Source organism: Orcinus orca, chromosome 1, assembly GCF_937001465.1.
Source record: "Orcinus orca chromosome 1, mOrcOrc1.1, whole genome shotgun sequence".
Taxonomy (NCBI): Eukaryota; Metazoa; Chordata; class Mammalia; order Artiodactyla; family Delphinidae; genus Orcinus; species Orcinus orca.
This window is the reverse complement of record NC_064559.1, coordinates 62,883,010-62,902,384: the sequence shown is the minus strand read 5'-3', so window position 1 is coordinate 62,902,384 and position 19,375 is coordinate 62,883,010. Positions and strand designations below refer to the sequence as shown.

At 51.8% G+C, this 19,375-nt stretch overlaps 2 protein-coding genes across 8 annotated transcripts in view; one reads left to right on the top strand and one right to left on the bottom strand.

The window, feature by feature from the left end:
- POU2F1 (POU class 2 homeobox 1) overlaps positions 1 to 3,111 on the top strand; it is a 193,072-nt gene extending 189,961 nt beyond the window's left edge. For 5 of the 7 annotated variants that reach the window (XM_049715608.1, XM_033427992.2, XM_033427991.2 and 2 more), the window contains one exon: positions 589 to 3,111. In XM_049715608.1, coding sequence (XP_049571565.1) covers positions 589 to 986 — 398 coding nt within the window. In that variant the 3' untranslated portion in view covers positions 987 to 3,111. The remainder of the gene's footprint in view (positions 1 to 588) is intronic. The other 2 variants (XM_033428001.2, XM_033428003.2) reach the window with 2 other exon arrangements.
- Positions 2,782 to 19,375, bottom strand: part of CD247 (CD247 molecule) — a 78,440-nt gene continuing 61,846 nt past the window's right edge. The window contains exons 2-8 of the mRNA XM_012533031.3: positions 10,235 to 10,338; positions 9,010 to 9,066; positions 8,351 to 8,431; positions 7,691 to 7,729; positions 6,823 to 6,879; positions 5,261 to 5,302; positions 2,782 to 3,995 (exon numbers count right to left, since the gene is read on the bottom strand). Of these exons, the coding sequence (XP_012388485.1) occupies positions 3,930 to 3,995; positions 5,261 to 5,302; positions 6,823 to 6,879; positions 7,691 to 7,729; positions 8,351 to 8,431; positions 9,010 to 9,066; positions 10,235 to 10,338 (446 nt within the window). The 3' untranslated portion in view covers positions 2,782 to 3,929. The remainder of the gene's footprint in view (positions 3,996 to 5,260; positions 5,303 to 6,822; positions 6,880 to 7,690; positions 7,730 to 8,350; positions 8,432 to 9,009; positions 9,067 to 10,234; positions 10,339 to 19,375) is intronic.

The following is a 19,375-nucleotide window of genomic DNA, read 5'->3' as shown; positions in this document are numbered from 1 at the left end:
GTTGCATTGGTATTCGGGATGCTTCACACATTCCCATACAGACTTCTCAACTAAGCCTTCCAACTTATTTTTTCCAGCAGGTGCTCTCAGGCAGCCCGGGATCACTGTAAGCACACTGGTTCCTCCGCCACCCGTGCCCTGGCCTCGGCACGCTTCTCCCTGTGCTCCGTGCGGCGCTGGGGCCACCACACTGCCCTCTGCCCAGGCCGCAGTGGCTTCCTGGGCCCCCGAGTCTGGTAGCAGTGGTTTCCTTCAGACCCCGAGGGCTTTGTGTGATCGATTGATTCATCTGTGAGAGAACTCTTCAGAGGTCCCCTCTCACTGTGTATCTGACTGCAGAACTGTCATTGAAATTGACTTTTCCAAACCACCGTGCCCCTCTAGCATTTCCTGCCAGGTCCTGAACAGTCATTCTCTGGGGTCCTCTGAAGGAAGCTAATCCTGAACTTGGCCCTCTGGTTTTCCTGTCTGAGGGTACACAACTTAGCTCCATCTCTCTAGCTTCTTGTAGCCAACATTTAGTGTCTTAATTCAATTAGTTGACTGCATAAAAGGGAAAGTTTGAATCTTAAAATGAATTTCCCACAGAGAGAAAACTTCAGCTTGTTGAAGAGCTCTGGGAGGCATCCTGTTTAACTAGTGTGTATGAACTGAGTCTGTGCGTCCCCCTTGAATTGGCAGACGGAGAGAGGCTGAAAGAGAAAGCTTGCGCTATGGTCTCAAGGTATGGCTGCTGTCTTGAAAGGGGCCCAAAATGGGAAGACAAATGCTGGGTCCTTTTCTCCTCTGCTCCTACGTCAAAGAATGCCTCGCTCTTTTCCATTCCACCCTGTCTTGTATTTATAACTTGCTTTTCGGTTTGTAAAGTTACTCTTAAAACAATTTCAAGTTTTAACAGGAATTGGCTGTTTGGTAGAGACAGCAGCAGGCTCACAAGCACGAGGACTTCAGAAGGCAAAACCCATTTGTCACGGGCTAAGGCATGAGGATAAAAGCACTGATTCCATTCTGTTACCCTGTAGTCCTTTGTAAAAAGGTTGTTGTGTTCTAACCCACTCCAGTGGTGTCTTCCAAGAGGAACTACCCGTGAGAGGGTATGAATTCTCCAACTGCAGCCTTTTCTCTCTGCGAAGACCAGGGCCATCCTCAGCTTGATTTGGGGCTTCGTCGTGCCAGCACGTCCACTGAGTCCTCTCCCGGCGGCCTTCTCTGTGTAGTTGGCCTTGCACGGAGTCCAGTAAGTCCTCTGCCCCACCCACCCTGGGCCAGCTCCCACACCCATAGCTTACAGCCAGCTTTCCTCCTACCTCTTGAGTCAAAATCTTGATCGAATTGGGTCAAACTCTTATCTTCAGGCCAGCCGTGTGGGTCACACAGCCCGTGTGAAACTCAGCTGACCTTAAAACTAGGTATGAGGTTGAGGCTTAACGTTGACTAATAGAGGAAGCCAACTTCATGTGTTATAAGATGCCCAGTGAATAGCAGATAAAGCGGCAGCAGCCACAATGAGGCTCTCACTTGTCATTGTGAACTTCAGTCAGCGGAAGGGCAGCTAAAACAACATGGTGTAATTTTCCCATTCCTTTGCCCCATGACCAGGTTACAGAATTAGGGCTGATAGTTTTCAGCCCTTCTCTCCCTCCTCAGAGCCCTGTTCCATGAAACCTTCCACAGCTCCCCCCATGCCTTGCCGAGCTCTGTCCGCACCCCTTCATTGGCAGCCACTCACCCCGCCCTCACTCCGCTTCCACCTGCCTGTCCCATGTGTGTCACGACAGTGCACTGTGATGCCGAGTTCTTTACACGGTGTGGATGAAATACAATGACAAAATTTTAAGTCCCTAACTAACTCTGATGATACTTCTCTAGCTTCCCCGGTACCTTGCCAAGCGCTGGGCACAGAATAGGAAGGTGCTAGGTCAATACTTGGTGAATGGAATTGAATTCCCCTCTGGGGCCAGGGTATGAATCAAATGCCTTCTCTCCTGGCAGAGACGCACATCACTCCTGTTGGAATCCCAAATGCTCAGGGGCTTTTAATAGCCATGGCCTTCGATTTCAAAGTCTTTTCTGATTTCAAAGTCTTTACCCAATATTAATTGGTGGCTTGATGAGTTAGGGCCTTATAAACAGCCACTGCAGTTAGAGGAAATACTGCTGGGGACAGGGTCACTTTTTGTGGGAGAACCTGACCTAAAAGACCTCTGTTGTCCCCTCTCCTTCCCCAAACCCTACAGACTGAGGTTTCTGTTTTTGTTTTTGTTTTCTTGGCCACGTGCCGTGTCTTGCAGCTTGCGGGGGGGGGGGGGGGTCTTACTTCACTGACCAGGCATCGAACCCAGGCCCCCTGCAGGGAAAGCACAGAGCCCTAACCACTAGACCGCCAGGGAATTCCCCAGACTGAGGTTTTTTGTGCTGTGGCATCAGCAGCTATTCATAACCCCCAGACACCCTCTGACAACGATGCTCCCTCTTCCTGATGCACTAATGCTCAGCTGGCCTCTCTCCTGCTCTTTCCGGCACGCCACAAGCTAGCTCAGTGCTGTGAGCCCTGCACCCAGGGAGCTCCCCATCACCTTCTCCTGGTTCCTGCGTAAGGACTCCTGGCGTAGCCGGACACCATGTTGCCCCAAGCACAGCCCGTTTGGGCCACTGTATGCACCTGGCTCTCCTGCATTTTCCAAGGAGCCATCCTGTTCTCTCCCAGCAGCAGGCTGATCGCCTGATGACTAAATGACCATTACAGGCTTGACTGCCGAAATAAAGCTTACGGTAAAGCAGCATTTTCACTGAAGCGTTTATTATGCAAAAAAGTAAGGTTCTAGCAAACCAGTATAAATTAAGACCGAGCAGAGCAAAGAGGGTTTTCCATCCATAGCCGCCTGCCCTTTTATCACACAGCCCTGTTCCAGGTAAGTCAGCTGGGGCTTTTCCCACCCTGCCATTGTCCTTTGGGATCTTTCTAGGTCTGAGTGGAGCGGAGTCTTCTTTTGAGGCCTTTCCCAATACGGCTGTCTTTTCACTCAGTGTGAGGTGCCCAAGTGCCTGCAGAGAATGTGGTCTCGCTGCCCCTCACCTTGTTCGTAGTCAGCCATGACACTGCTGCGTTCTTGCACACCGGACTCTTCACAGCTCGCTTCCCTGTGAGAGTGTGGGCTCCGGGAGGGCAAGGCTGGGCTTCTTCATTTTTTGGTCCCCACAGGCCCTGGCACTCAAGTTCTATCACGGGGAACGTATGCTTGATTGCAGGACGGCCCCCTCCTGCGCCCCCAGGCCTCTGGCTCCCCTGCTCCCGTCCCTGATCCACCACTGCTTCCCTTCTTCAGCCACCACCAGCTGCTACCTACCCCCCCCTTCCCCTGTGCCCTCACCCTTCACAGGGAGGCACCACAGCCTCCCTGGCCCATCACCAGTTACCGTGGAATGATGGGCTACGCTGACAACAGAAGCGAAGTTTACAGCAGGAGCGAAGCCACTCAAATACTGACAGAACGATGCAGACCATCAGGACACGCACTAACATCTGTGGTTTCTCGGGCGACATTACAGAACACAGCCTGAACTCCTCAGCTGTATTGGAGGAGGAGGGTGCCCGTCCCCCAGGTAAGAGCCCAGAGCCACTGGGGACGGGGCCTGCCCACAGCCTCCAGGAAGCAGAAAACCCCGGAACATGCTGCACTCCCAGCAGGCTCCTCTAGGACAGGGCCTGGGGGACGCGCTCCCTGCCGGCGTCCAGGGAAGAAATTCTGTGTGACAGTTTGCAATTGGGTATGACCACATGTTACAACTTGAAGCATCCCGATCGTAAAGAAGAATACTTGGGTGGTGGAGAAATATGAGTGAACTGGTTTGTAAATACTTTATCCTGTGTCTTTAACAATCTGGGCATCTGCAGGTCTGGCCTGTGAGTGGTGAAATTCCAGGTGCTGTTAGCGAGGGGGCAGGTCCTGCATGCGGAGGGCAGCATAGGTGTCCTTGGTGGCCGTGCTGAGTCCCTGGGGAAAGCAAATTGGAACAGAAGAGGGGGTCAGGAGCTCTGCGTGGGCATGAGCCTGCCTGGAGGCCAACAGGTGTCTGCTGCAGCCTGGCCTGTGATCTCCCACCCAGCTCAGAGGCCCAGGAACTGTCCCCTCATGCACAGGTGGGGCCTTGGCCCATGCACCTGCAGCAGAGGTGGTCCTGTGTCCCACTGGGAATGGCCTTGGTGCAATTCCTTCCCAGCTAAATTCTCACCTTCTCCCGGCTTCCCAAGTACTGTGCCCTACGAAGTTACGTGTCAGACCACAGAGCAAGGAGGGTCGCCCAGCTGGGACACTGAGCCGGGAATCAGCGGGGAGACCTCAGACCTGCTCCAGACAGCGTACCGTCCCTGATACCCGGGCCTCCGGGAAGCCGGGGCTTGTCACGGGGGAGAGAGTGGCTCCTTGGCCCCCGCCCCCCCGGGCCTCCTTCCCAGGCCATGCTACTACAGTCATGTTCTTTGTCAGGAACATGGCAGGAACAGGCAGGCTGGTCCCAATCTCACTGGAACGTCTCCCCCTCTGGTCCAGGAGACAGATCAACAGCAGTGACACGCAGTAAAATTTGGGGGCCCTTTTGCCATCACTCTGAACTCAGGGAAGCCAGGTGGCCTGAAACTTTGGAGTCAATCAAGCAAGCTGTGAACAGCCCCAGTGATGCACAAAGAACCAAGTAAGAACCCACTGGGGATTATATTTTAGAGAAGTAGGTTGGCTGTGCTTAGTTTGCATAATTATTCACCCTGATTTGCAAAAACTAGGCACCTGACTACATTTTCTATTTAAAGTTATTTTTCTTAACTTGTCTACTTCAATCTTCTCACCCATCTTCCCATCCTATTAGGTGTGAGGATACGAGGTGGAGCAAGGCTTCTGCAAGGGCCCAGAGCAGCGGCGCAAGAGGCAGGAAGTGGCTTGTGTGGTGTCCTTTGCCTGCATCTGCCCTTTGCTCAAGACCACACAGCCTCTGGGCAGCTGCCGCTTGTCTGCTGTGCCCAGTTCCCCCAGGGGCTCCCATGGCCTCCTGACTAGAACCAAGTCATTTGCCTGAATGGTTGAATTCCAGCCCCGCCCCAGGGGCTGACCAGCAGAAGAGTCACCACAGGCCTGAATGGGTGCCCTGGGCTCGCCCAGTCCAGCTGCTGACAAGAGCTGGCACTGCCAACAAGCAAAACAAGGGAGCGTGACCTTGGCTCTGGTTAGACAGTGCCACCCCGGGAAGAAGGACCAGCAGCACTCACCTGGTAAAGGCCATCATGTCCCTTGCCTCTTCGCCGCTGGTTCTGTGGAGTGAGACAAGAATAGGCTACAAGGTCAGAGAGCCAGCAGCAGCCTTCCTGCTCAAGAGTCCTCCTCAGAGGACCCCCAGAGAGTCACAGGTGACTGTCTCCCAGTCAGCACCCCTGCCCCGGGAGAGAAGGGTCCTCAGGTCACTGGTCAGACCTCGGCCTCCGCAGAGTAAGCTGAGGCCTGGCTTTGATGGGGCCCAGGTTTGCTGTGCCTGACTCAGATCCTCAGAGGCATCAGATTCCTGGATCTGGGCCGCACTGGAGCTGGCCACGCTGCCGCTGCTTGGAATAAACAGGCCTCCCTGCAGCTCTCAAAATTCTTGGCTAACTAGGAAAAACAGTATGGAGTTTCCTCAAAAAACTAAAAACAGGGTTACCATATGATCCTGCAATCCCACTCCTGGGCATATATCTGGAGAAAACTATAATTCAAAAAGATACATGGACCCCGATGTTCACTGCAGCACTATTTACAATAGCCAAGACATGGAAGCAAGCCAGACAAAGAAAGACAAATACTATATGATATTACTTATATATAGAATCTAAAAAAATTATACAAATGAACTCATTTACAAAACAGAAACACACAGACGTGGAGAACAACAGGCTTGTGGCTGCCGAGGGGGAGGGGGTGGGGGAGGAAAGGACTGGGAGTCTGGGATTAGCAGACGTAAACCAGTATGCACAGGATGGGTAAACAACAAGGTCCTACTGTATAGCACAGGGAACTGTATTCAGTCTCCTGTGATAAACCATACTGGAAAAGAAGATGAAAAAGAGTATAGAGACATATGTATAAATGAATCACTTTGCTATAAAGTAAAAAATTAACACATTGTACATCAACTATACTTCAATAAAACAAATCTTTAAGAAAATTCTTGGCTAGTCATCAATGCTCACTGGGAACGGCAACGAGGTCGTGGGTACAAGCTCGGGCTGTAGAGTCCGTACAAATTCTGGCTCCCTCGTCACCAGCTACGTGACCTTGGGTAAGTTGTTGGACCTCCTGTGCCTGGCGGGTACACATTTCCCATTGGGTTACTGTGAGAATTAAATGAGACTATCTACCTGGTAAAGCACTGGCCAGGCCAGCTTTGTGGGCACGCCACCTATGCAGTCACACGGAGATCAAACCTAGACGGGTTCAAAGCTCTGCTCTCACTTATGGAAATTCTTAATCATTTATGAACAAGGGGCCCCACCATCCTAAGTGCTGAACATACATTGGCACACATTACTCACCTGATAATTATTATGAACGTTGACAGACTTGGCCTGTTTTTGCAAAGCATGGACCATCTTAGTATTTAACTTGGTTTTTAATCCTAAAAGGGTATCAGCACTTTCTGAGTACCTAATATACTATCAAATGGATGATAGCTGGACTAACCTTTGCCTCTGGCAGCCACCACGTGGGCTTTTGCAGGTGATAGGAGGAAGGGATGGGACTCTTTGGAGCAGCCCCCATACCACCCAATCCTTGGGAATGAAGAAAGAGTATCACTCACCTCGCCCTTCATCCCGATCTCACTGTAGGCCTCCGCCAGCTTGTCTTTTCGCAGCTCCTGAAGAAGAGGGCGTGAGACACCGGTGTTACCAACTGATGTAGCAAACTGTGGGCTCCCCTACAAAAGGAAACCTCTGGATTCCCCAGTTGGTGGGGGGGTTCCACATTCAAGGCTCCAGAGACTCAAACATTTCTGCCAATAACCAGCTCCAACCCCCTCTCCTCCTCCTCAGCCCTCTGGAATCTTCTCTGAGCTGCCAGCCCCTTGCACTGAGCTCAGAAGCTCAGGAGAGGTTCAAAAGGATAAGATGCGGAGTCCTAGCCAAAGGACACGCACGTTGGACAATGCAACGGCTCACCCCAGAGCCCCCAGAAGCATCTATTTGAGCAAGCTTTCTCTTCACACAGCCAACACCGTGGCTGTGCGTGGGCCAACTGCAGGAGGGAGGGAGAGTAGCTCTCTTTGCAGTGGCTGACCCTCTGCGATGGTCCCCTGTGTGGCAGACCCAGATCAACACCCAGGATGGTGAAGTTTTCAACAAGAGGCCACACTCAGGACACTCCTCCGGCCCCTAGGAACAGCAGCCCCTCAGAGGGGCTTGCCCAGCTTGACCTCGCTGTCCCCCCAGGTCCCACCAGGCTGATCCGGGAACTCCCGCAGCAGGCTTAGGGGCCCAAGGAAGGCAAGCCAAGGGCTTCCTACGAGCAGCCACTGCAGGCAGCAAGCAGGTGAGGCACTACTTGGCCAGGGAAGTGAAGGTCAAGTCAGGCAAAGACCACGGAGAAGGGAGCAAAGCCTTCATCCAGAGCCCTCCTCCAGCCCTACCCTCCAACTTTCCAATGCAAACTGTGCCACGTCCTCTACTCACATTGTACACGACTTCATGGGGATTCTTATTCTTCTTCCTCTGCCGGGAGAGACGAGGGGAAGAAGTTAGAGATGGAGAAACAGGGATCCAAGCCAGGAGAGTTTCAGCGCCCTCCCCAGGCCCCTTCCCCACACTCTGTGGGCTCTGCCATCCGCCTGAGCCCTCCCCGTGCTCCCGCAGCTGTGCTCCGCCACTCACAGGCCCTCACGGCGATACCACGCCTCGGATTCCCTCGTGCACATGGACACGCGCTCTCACACCCAGGCTGAGCTCTGCTCTTAAGAAGACCCCGCTCGGGCCTCCTCCAGCCGCTCCCCTCCCCACAGGGTGTGGAGTCTACAGCCGAAAAGCACAGAGTTGCTGGGAGCCCGGCATAAGGGCCTGCTTGCCGCATTAATGTGTGTGAGGCCCCTTGCGATGCAGGAGGGAGCCAAGGGCGAAGGCGGAGAGGGGCAGCGGCAAACGGGGCCCCATCTGTCTGCATGGCCAGGCCTCTCGCACGTCAGGGTCCAGCGTAGTGGCAGCGTGCGCTGGCATTGAGAAGCCCTCTCCTCACTGCCCAGCTGAGCCCTCACACACTCTCTCTCTCTCTCTCTCTCTCTCTCTCTCACACACACACACACACACACACACACACACACAGAAACAGCAAGGTCCTACCGGTTTCCCCCCCATCTCAGGGTCCAGGCCCCCTCTCCTATCCAAGACGTCATACTCCTCTCTTCGTCCTAGATTAAGCTCCTGAAACAGAGAGAAAAGCGTCAGAGACCGGAAACAGAAGCTCAGGAGGATGGGGCCAGTAGGACTGGGAGTTCCTTCTGGGTGGTGGCTCACAAAGGAGCACGGACTGGGAGATCCCTCGGCTACCGTCATCTCGGAGAACATCTCAAAGAGCTTATTACCATGGCGGCGGGGGTGGATCATGGATTCAAAGTCCCATTGCACGGAGAGCGTGAAGTCGCTTCTCCACCAAAGGGAAGATTCTACACTTTCCTCCTCCACTCCACCCCTCCAGCCTGCGAAACCGCTGCCAGGCGGGGGCTCGCTAGGGGCAGGCCCTACACTACGCAGGCGCTTGCCGTGCATCACACCGCTAGCGCGCCGCATCCTCAGAGAACCCCCCCCTCCCCCCGAGGCAGGCACCGTGACTATCCCCGTTTTCGGGGTTAGGAAACTGAGCCCCAGGGAGATTAAAACAACTTGCAAGGCTGACAGCCGCGGACGTGACCTACAACCGAGCCCCGGCCGCTGTTTTCCCCACGTCCCAGCAGAGGACTGCACTTTCTCTAGACCGGGCTCTACGGGAGAGGCGGACTTACATTATAGACCTGGTTCTGGCCCTGCTGGTAGGCGGGGACGTCGGCACTCCTGCTGAACTGGATGAAGAGGAGAGAAAGCGTGTTACTCTCTGCGCAGGCAGCCTCGCTCCGCTCCTCGACGGCCAACGGCGCGCGCCCTGCCTGCGGGGGGGGCTGGGTCCTTGCGGGAGCCGGTGGCGCGGCAGCTTCTTTTCTGAGCTCAACTGTCCTTACACCTCCCGCAGGCCAAGCGTAGCCACCGCACGGGCCCGCGGCACTAGCCGCAGCTTCCGGTCCTTGGCCCTCGCCCTCGCGCGTGCGCAGAAGCGCCGGGCTCGCGGGCCGCGCCTCCTGGGTTCCGGGAGGTTCTCCAGGCCCCTTCCTCTCAGGGGCTCGGAGGACACCTCGACGAGGATGGTGGCTGTGCAAGGTCCCACCTTCTAACTTGACCTCTGCAGCAGGGTGCTTTCCGTGTGGCACTGTGTGTCCTGAGGACCTGCCCCGGGTGCATGGCCTCGAGCTGTTTTCAGTTCATGCCCCTCAGCTGAAACTGCGCGGTTTTGCAGATTCAGAGCATTGGGAACCACCTGAGAGATCATTTAGGGCAGCGTTGCTCAAACTTAAGAAAATCCATAAGACACTATTTCTTATAATAAAATCTTTTGCAAAGTCCAAAATCCAAAAGAGAAATGGGTTGAGGCACGGAAGTCATAACGACTGAGGCCTCCGTTCAGGAAGTCCTTCCACCCTCTGCCCATGCCACGGCCACCCCCAGTCCCAGCCCCTCCAAGAAATTCAGGGTCTGCAGGGCACTAGGTGAAAACCCAGGCTCTGGGCCAACCCTCCCTCGTACTGATAAGCAAACAGGTTTGAAGAGAAAAGGCTGGCCGAGCATGGGTCAGAAGTTGGACAGCAGAATCTGGAAAGAGATTCCCCACCTCCCTGCTCTTCACTGCCTGAAGCATAACCCCCTTTCCTGCCAGCAGAAACCCTGCCCTGGGACGCTTTGATGTTCACACATCTCTATGTCTCCTCACTAAGGGGCCAGCACTAGACTCACCATCCCACTCTGTCCCACTCAGCCAGACATCCCCCCCTGCAGTGGGCACACTTGGCTGGTCCCTTTGCCCATGTACACCAAGACTCAGGTACCACCCACGCTTGAGACTTTCCAGCACCAAGGCCCTCTGAACATCCACCGAGCTGGGGAGCCCATGCCCTCCCCCCAGAACCCAGTGGTACCCACCTTCGCTCTCAGGAACAGGGCAGTGACAATGACACCGTAGATGAAGAGGATCCCATCCAACAGGTAGCACAGTTTAGGATCGAGAAGCCCGAAGCTCTGTGCCGCTGTGTCGAGAGATGAGATTGGTCAGTCAGGCTCAGGTGACGGAACATGCCCTCACAACCCCCAGGGGTGGGGGGGGGGGCGGGGGGGCAGGGGTCTCCTGAAGGGTCAAGGAAACCACGACAGGGTGCTGGGCCCACTCTCCATACCCCACCTGCACAACCTCTCTCCCCACCTTGGACCAGCCCCTGGGAAAACCTAACCTGCCCCAACAGTGGACATGGCACCCGGTAGGGCCATAAAGCCTGGAAGGCAGGAAGGTGAATGGAAGGTGAAATTGTCCACTGTGCACAGGGCGGCTGCCTCACGGCACGGGAGCCCAGCTGGGTGTGAGCCCCATCTGAACCATGCATTCCGGAAGCCACCCCAAAATTACCAAGGGGCCCCTAATCCCTACTGCCATAACAACCTTGGTCAAACTGTCCTATGCAAACTGGAGTACAATGGAGTTGGGGAAAGAGGTACGGTAAATATTCTGGTTAAATAAAAGTTAGCATTTCTACTTGAAAGCTCACTGCACTATGAGTGAGGAGACACTGTTCTTCCTACCAGGTATGTGTGCAGCAACTCAGGTGTAAAACGGCGCGTAGTAGGCGTCTCACTCCGCCCCTGCCTGGTATCAGAGAAGCCGCGGTCCCGCGGCCACAGTCTCTCCCGGGCCCGGGGCGCCCTCCCATGGCCGCCTGCAGGACTACGTCGGGGCTACGGGAATGGGATAACGTGCACTGGAACAAGGTCTCATCCTTACTAGTTTTGTGACTTGGGGCAGGTTATTTACCCTATTTCAGCTGCCTCTTCTGTTGACCAGGGTGAAAACTGTAACATTTCTTTAGTGTTTACTCGGTGCCGGACACCGCTTTGATGTAATAACTTGTCAGATCCTCCCAACAGCCCCACACTTTCACACGGAGGCACAGAGAAGCTCAGTTTTCGCCAGGAGCACGCACACAGCAAATGAGAAGCAGCCCAGGACAGCCCAGGCAGCATGTCTCCTCTCCTTTCCCCCACGTGCTTCTGCCACAAGCCCTGGGAGCAGGTGATGCAAGCCTGCTCCAGAGTCCCCACCTCCACCTCGTGACTCCCTCTGTCCTCAAACCTTTTACTCCTTCCCTAACTCTGGGGTCCTCCTGGTGCCGGGCAGCTGATCTCTTTGTAAACTTCCCATAGCCCCTTCTCAGAAACCATCCACGAGCCAGTCTTCCTGAGCAAAGTCCAGCCCTGACTTAGCAGCCCAGGTCCAGGCCCCAGCACGCCTTCTCCCCACACTGCCCCTCCTGCTCTACCCACCTGCCTTTGCTGGGGCTGGTTCCTCTTCCCCGCCTACCATTGCTAGCACCACCCGCTCCACTCAGCTGCTGGAATGGGACTCAGGCTCCACCATCACAGCCCCTAGTGAGAATTCAGTGTGCTGATGGATTGATGGATTATGAAATTCCCCTCCATCTAGGCTGGAGTAAGTGCTGGAGAACAATGGCCGCATCTTCATGTTTGCCTCTTCCTTCACCCCCAGCATCAGAGCACAGAGCACAGGGAAGACATTCGTTAGATCTATGGAATTTTCAGGGAAGATGCCAGGCCCCCTACACGAGGTTGGCATGCCTTCCGGCCCTGAGGCAGTGCCGGAAGCCCCTGCTGACCAAGGGTGGGTGTCCGAAGTCCTCGAGGAGACAAGCCAGCCCCCAGCAAAGGCCACCAAAGCTGGGGTGTTTTTCCTTTTAGGACTGGAGAGGAGGTGACAGCGGCAATTTATGGGGGTGGTTGAGATTCAGAAAAAGGGTTGGGAGACAATCGCTCAGTTGCCTGTCACATAAAATGAGAAGAGAAAAATTACCGGACAGTAAATTTATAACAAACCAGAAGAAATATTTCTTGGTGTTGTGCAGAGCCAGTGCAGTGGGGGAGGGGATTGGGCGCCTCCCCAGAGATAAGTAATAGAAAAAGGTTTTCTTTCTTTCTTCCTTTTCAAAGAGCAGCATGATTTTATGACCAAAGACAGGTGTGCTGTGTGTGGTTTGGTGGAGGAAAGGGTATTAATAGCCACACGCTTCCCAGGGTAGGAAGCTTCCCTCTGCCTAGTCCAGCTGTGCCCATGCAGGGAGGAACAGGACTGAGGAAGGCAGTGGTCATCCAGAAAGCTCCCTGAGGGGACCCAGGACCTAATTCAATCACGTGACTAATTAAATATTTATTGGCCTTTTGCTTGATGTCAGGGGATATTGAAATAGAAAGAGCCCTGGATTGGGTATCAGATGTGTTCTAGTCCTTCCCCTGCCACTAAGTAGCTGTGTGGTCTTGGGCAAGTCCCCTTACCTCTCTGGGCCTCAGTTTCACCATGTGTAAAATGGTGGATAATCATGTCTATCTTGAGGGTGTGGTGAGAATCAAATGAGAGAATGTATCGGTAGGTGTTTTTGTAAATTTCCTCCATAAGGCTAATGATGTCTAGCATTTGGGTAGGGTCTTCTGAGTCCCTGCTCTCATGGAGCTTATGGCTTAGCTCATGAGGCCACACCCAGGGTGGAGGGGCTTCCCTTGAACAGCAGGCAGCTTTCCAAAATGACAACTCAAAGGCAGGAGCCACGGACACTCCCGGTTCCAGCTTCTTCCCAGCCCCCCACCATCTCCAAAGCAGAGACCTGTTCGCCTCCTTCCGTGAGCCATTTGTCACGCTGTTTCTATCCCCACCACATTCGGTCCCAAAGAGAGGTATTTAATGGGGTTATATGGTGGCTGTTTTCCTAGACAAGTGGAGAAGCTGTTTTACTTCACGCTTCCCATCCCCTGTCCCAAGTCCACAGCACCCCAGAGAACCCCAGCATTTGAACAAGTACCCAGCTACTGATTGAGCGTTCTCGCTCTCAATCCTGGCTGCATATGAGAATTAGCCCACTCCCTTATGCCCCCAGGTTCTCATTTAATTGGTCTGGGGTAGGGCCTGGGCATGAGCATGGGCCAGTGCACAGCAGGGTTGAGATTCAGAGCTGCAGTGTCACTCGGGTGCAGCCTTCCACAGTGATACAGCCATACCCTATAACAAGTATAAATTCCATGCCAAACAGAGACAAAGAACAAAATTAAAGACTCACATGCACTGTCATTTTTGTGTACTTCTGAACTGTGTATTATTGAACTTCTCTAAGTCTCAGTTTCCTCATCTGTAAAATGGGGATAGTAATATTACCTGTCTCATTAGGTGATGGTGAAGCTTAATTAAGATAATTATCACGGGGTGCAGGACCTGGCAGGTAATAAGTGCTCCATACATCAGCCATTGTTATCACCGTGATTTTTTTTTCCCAAATCACCACCAATACATTTATTTGAGGAAGAAAGGGTCAAAACCTAGCAGTAGCCTCCTAGCCCAGGCCTGGACATGATGGTGACCTTGTGAAAGGGGATCTCGCCCTATTGACAAAGCAGGAGACCCTATTTACAAAGCAGGACAGCGATGCTCCCAGCTGAGCTGCAGGGTGAGAGCTGGGGGTGGAACCTGACGCCATGGTCCTTTTCCCATCCAACCTGGGCCTCCACAAGCCACTCCGTGGGCCCCTGCAGGCAGACTCAGCAAAGCTGAGTAAGGGAATCCTTCCCCAATTCCCCAGCCCCAGTCCACATTACCCAGGTGCAACGGGTGACCCAGTCCACGGGCCACAGCCCCAGGCTCCCTGGACCCCCGCGTCCGGACAGACACATGGCAAATACGGAAACTGAAGCCCAGCTGGGCTGGAACACATCTAGGTGCTGCAGGGTTGGAGTGGTCTTACAGGTGCTCCAGGATCAGGCCTCACGCCAGGTGGCCAGGCTGAGACAGGCGATTTAAAGGTGATTCCAGTTACTCCAGGGCAAAGCACGACCCTAATGTCACCTGGAGAAAAAGCAGGCTGGAGCTTCAGAAGAGCTTGGCCCTGCATACTCAGGTACTTCCCGCAGTGGATCTGAGATTAGAACACTGGGACAAAAGGGGATCCAGCCTGCAGCTTGTGTTTGCTCAGAGCCAGGAGACTGCCTGCTAGCACGCTCACTGCAATCCCCACCACAAACATGGGGCCGCTCCAGTTGGCCAGGGCCTGGCTGAACCGGGAACCTGGATTCCAGGTGTTTCCCAGCCCCCGTGTCATCACACTGTCACCCATCAAGTAGGCACTGGTGAAGTGGGCCGACAGCATGATAAGCTGGAGACTTCCTGCCAGGTAGCAGGTGTGAAAGGAAAATCAAAATTGTGTCAGCATTGCCAAGAGAGCTCTCTAAAATGGAGCCAGGAGACCGTTAAGAAAATGTGACTTATGCACGTCTCAGCCTGGATGGAATCTGACCTTTTGACCTGATGATGTCATCCAGAACAGCTGCCAGAAACTCAAGACACTTTTTGGACCCTTACCCTAAAATAACACATGGCCGTCTATCTACTTATGGAACCCGCACTCTAGAACAACTTGAGATTCCTGAAGGACAAATAATTTCCAACTCATGTCAGAATCAATCACACTTCTCTCCAGGCAACTCTTAACGGCCTGGTGGCTGTTCGTCTTTCTAAGTCCCTGATGCTTTCTCTTCCTCTGAACACTCTTTCAGGGTTACCCGAATCTGTGTCTCCCAAATTTCAGTACTTAAGACCCCAAATAAACTCCTCCCTTATTTGCAGCCTCCTGCATTATTTTTTGGTTGACACAGGATGCCTGGGACACGCCCTGTGAGACTCCAGGGGAAACCGGAGTCAGATCACAGCGTATCTGTCCATACGTTCATTGCCATCAAAATCGTTATGAGTCTTGTTAGTGACAGTGAGCCCAGCCACCTCTATACACCCTTTTGTCATCTTCATAAAAGCCCTGCGTTCAGAAAGTTTCATGGCACTGACCACTAACAGGAAGATTCTGGGGCCCCAGAAGGCAGCCTGGAGGAGACATCTGCCCTTACAGGGTCTGGTTTCTCTGGGTGAGATGTATTTGAATTGTGTTGTTTTTCTGTCTCTCAGGCAGACTGGAAGCTTCCGTGAACAGAGAGAACAGGACTTAATCAACCTGGCCCTGCTGTAGCCCGAAGCTGCAGACACACACTGGTACCCATCTCCCCCTCCAGCAAGTCCTTTTTAGGAGCAGAGCATCTGCTGAACTCCCTCACATCCAACTTATAAGGATACCTCCCATTTGAACCCCAAGCTGTACTTTGAAAACGACTTCCTGTATCTGATCAAGTTTGATTCTCCTGAGAGCCCAGAAGGTAGGCAGGGTGCTATTATTTCACAGGTTGATAAACTGAGACCAGAGGAACAAAGTACCTCCCCTGAGGACACCTGCAGATTAGCAGCAGAGCTGGATGGGATTATTGAGTCTCCCAATTCCAGGTACTCGTCTAACCCTTCTGCCTTAGGTGCACCTCACCTTTAGGTGTAGGACACAGAGTTTTCGCCTAGCTCTGAATTCACAGCCCTTACTGTTTGCTGGCTTTTGACACTGTCACCGCAGTTTGTGAACTTTTCACATCGTGTCTCCCTCCCCGACAAGCCCTGGAAAGCACAGACGATGCATTTTGGTTTCACTTGCTTATTTCCCCTTCTCACCTAACACATATGAGGCCACTTGAGAAGAGGAAAGAACATAAGCCTTAGAGCCAGAAAGGCTAAGATTTAAATTCTGAATCTGCTTCTTACTGGCTTTGTGGTTGGGGACAGCTCTCTTAACCACTCTGAGCTTCAGTTCCTCCATCTGCAAAAGGGGTTTTAATAATAAGACTGACTTCACAGGATAGTTATGCAGATGCAATGAGGAACAGTGTGTGGAGAAAGCGCCCTGCCTGGTGGCACGTGCTGAGCCCAGGGGTCTCAGGTGAACTTCTTTGCCACGATAGAGGCTCTGAAAGTACAAGCAGCAGCAGGAGTGGACCAGGACTTCCCACCCCGTCATGTCCCGTCAGGCCAAGGTTGGGGACGGAACCTGGTCAGCTTCCCCAGCTCAAGATGGAACGACCCACCTCTCAGGGTATATGATAAAACCAGACAATGCATATGTATAAAGTACTTGGTATAAAACAGGAGCTCAATAGTGTGTGGCTATCCTGAGAACTCCTGGCTTCACCAAATGATAACGAGGTAACTTACATTTGCACTGTGTCCAGTTTAGAGAACTCTGTCCTTGTGTTACCGGGTTTAATCCCCAGAACAACTCTGTATGATGGGGGCAGAATGACTGCCAGTTCTATTCAGAGGAGGAAATTGAGTCTCAGAAAGATCACTCAGCTAGAAAGTTCCCAAATTCCGTCTGATGCAAAGTCTCTCCACTTTATCCCGGTGAGTCTGGGGTTTCTCTCATTCAGAGAGCTTCCTACCTTTAGTAGGAGTTTCTTCTCTAATACCTGCAGCCTCTGCTTGAATAGCTCAGGTGACCAGGAGCTCACCACCCATCAATTACTGGTGAAGAGCTCAAATTTTCGGAGCTTTTAAAAAACAACTTTGGTCTTAGTTCTGCCTCCAGAAGCACAAAGAACACAGATTCTCCCACGTCTCTAGGGCATTTAAAATCCCACCCATGACCAGCTTGTCTCTGCCTTCATACGAAGCACTTTAGCATCACAGCAAGAGTTAATCCTTTGAAGGTAGACAACTTGAGACCTGGCTCTGCTGCTTAACTAGCTGTGTGAACACGGGATAATCATAGCTACCTCCCAGGGTGGGTGAGGTAAATGGGTAGGGCTGGTAAGCTCTCACTACATAGGAGCTAATGGCATCAATACTAATAGCCTATGATTCAGGTAGGAGCAGCTTCCAAGACTCCTGATCTCCTTTTGCATCTCCAACCTTGAGCCCAGGGTCCTGCTGCTGCCCAGCCCCATCTCCAGACCCAGACACAATCGGTGATGACATTGCAGGCTAAGAATTTAGAAAACAGGAAGTCATGTGTTTTCAGGAAGGCAGTGGCAGAGCAAAGGGGGTACCTCTGCTGGGTGTGATGCTCAGCCTGTCGACCGCAGCCTCATAGGCACCCAGGGGAGGGCCTGGGGAGTTGCTCTCTTTCACTGAGCAACTAACTTTCACTGCAGCAGGAAAAATATAGGCTAGACACACAGGGTAATAGTTATAACCACTAGCTGAAGATTTATTTTGTGCCAGGAAGCATGTGTGAGTTTTCTGATTTGATCCTTACAGCAACTATGATTTTACAGCTGGGAAGTCTGAGACTTGGAGAGGTTTAATAACGTGCCTCAGGTCTAGAGCCAGGGTTGAACCCAGGCCTGTTTGAATCCATAATCCAGACACCATGTGGTCCAGAGTCCTAACCACCATTTGGTAATACCCTTGGACCACTTACTGGTCTTCAGGGATGGGGAGAAGGGATCCCCACCAGGCTGTGGAGACCTTCCTTCTCAAAGGATCCATGTTAGTAGTTGATGTCCTGAGTTTACAAATGACCTTCTTTCTTGGAGGAGACAAGGGGCTGAAAGGCCTAGGGGGTTAACAGGTACAGCTGACCTGCTGTCAAATGTGAGGTCAGGGGTCTTCCCTGTTGGCGCAGTGGTTGAGAGTCCGCCTGCCGATGCAGGGGACACGGGTTCGTGCCCCGGTCCGGGAGGATCCCACATGCCAGCGGAGCGGCTGGGCCCGTGAGCCATGGCTGCTGAGCCTGCGCGTCCGGAGCCTGTGCTCCGCAACGGGAGAGGCCACAACAGTGAGAGGCCCGCGTACCACAAAAAAAAAAAAATGTGAGGCCAGGACCCACACTGGTCAATGCCCAGAGAGGCTGACCCACTTGGAGACATCCTAATCACCTTGACCTGCAGAACAAGTCTATGTCATTTATCAGTACCATGTAATTTATTGCTAATCGCTTTAATTTGCCAGTCTCCTCAACTCCCTCCTCAGTGTTGCATTTCAAATATTCATGTTTCATTGTAAAGCTAATCATCTGGTCACAATCATCTACAAATTATTTCCCCATAGGCAAGGATTCTAAGGGAATGGGGCAAAAAGGGAGCTGTTTGATTTCATAGAGGTAACAAGGCTATGAGTAAATAGCTCCCTTTCTCTATTTTTATTTCCGTTAAATTTGTTATGTTTGTGCAATAATTTAAAATTTTTTTCTGTGATCACTTTTTATTTTCAAGTAAATCTACTCATTATAAAAGTGCAGGAAAGTAGAAAAAAATCAAAATCACCCGTAATACCACGTTCAAACACAGCTACTATTAACATGATGGCAGATTGCCTTCCAAAGTGTTTGTTATTTATAAATTGTAATCATCCTACATAAAAAAATTTTCCCCGAAAAAAACATTTTTTCAGTTAGTGTTATAATCTAAAATTATATTTCCACGTTATTTCACATATTCATATTTCATGTTACTTTATAGTTTTACTGAATATTCTTTTTAAAGGTTGCATCATAATCCTTCCACTGTTTATTTAACCATTCCCCAATGGATGGCCATTTGTTTCCAATTTTTCACCATTGTAAAACATTCTGTGATGAACCGCTTCATTCCTAAAGCTTTTTATAGGTTTAGAATTTAGTCAGTAATACTTTGAAAAATGAAAGCTAAGACAACTGGTCCAAGAGAAAAATCAGCTAAAGATATAAAAGTAGGCAATTCTCAGAGGAGGAAAAATAAATTGCTTATAAGCATCTAAAAAGACACTCAATCTCACTACTGGTCAGATAAATAAAAGTACAAAATGACAAAGAGATGGATCTCGTTTTTCATAGCTGGTTAGAAAACCACAGCTGTGAGGGTTTGGGGAGGAAGGGCACTCCTGGCAGAGGGACAGCAGGTGCAAAGGTCCTGTGGTGACCCCAAGCCTGGTGTGTCTGAACAGAAAGGAAGTGGGTGTGGCCAGGGTGGCATGGAAGAGGGATAGTGCTAGAAGATGAGGTTAGAAGGTGACAAGGGGGGGGGCATTAGTTAGAACCTCTTTGGTCAGTGGATTTTACTCTTCATGAGATGAGGAGCAATTGCAGGGTTTTCTCTTTTTACAACAAATACACATTATTTTTGTAATTTCAAAAACATGAATAAAATTTAAAAGAAAAATATTGAAGCCAATTGGGT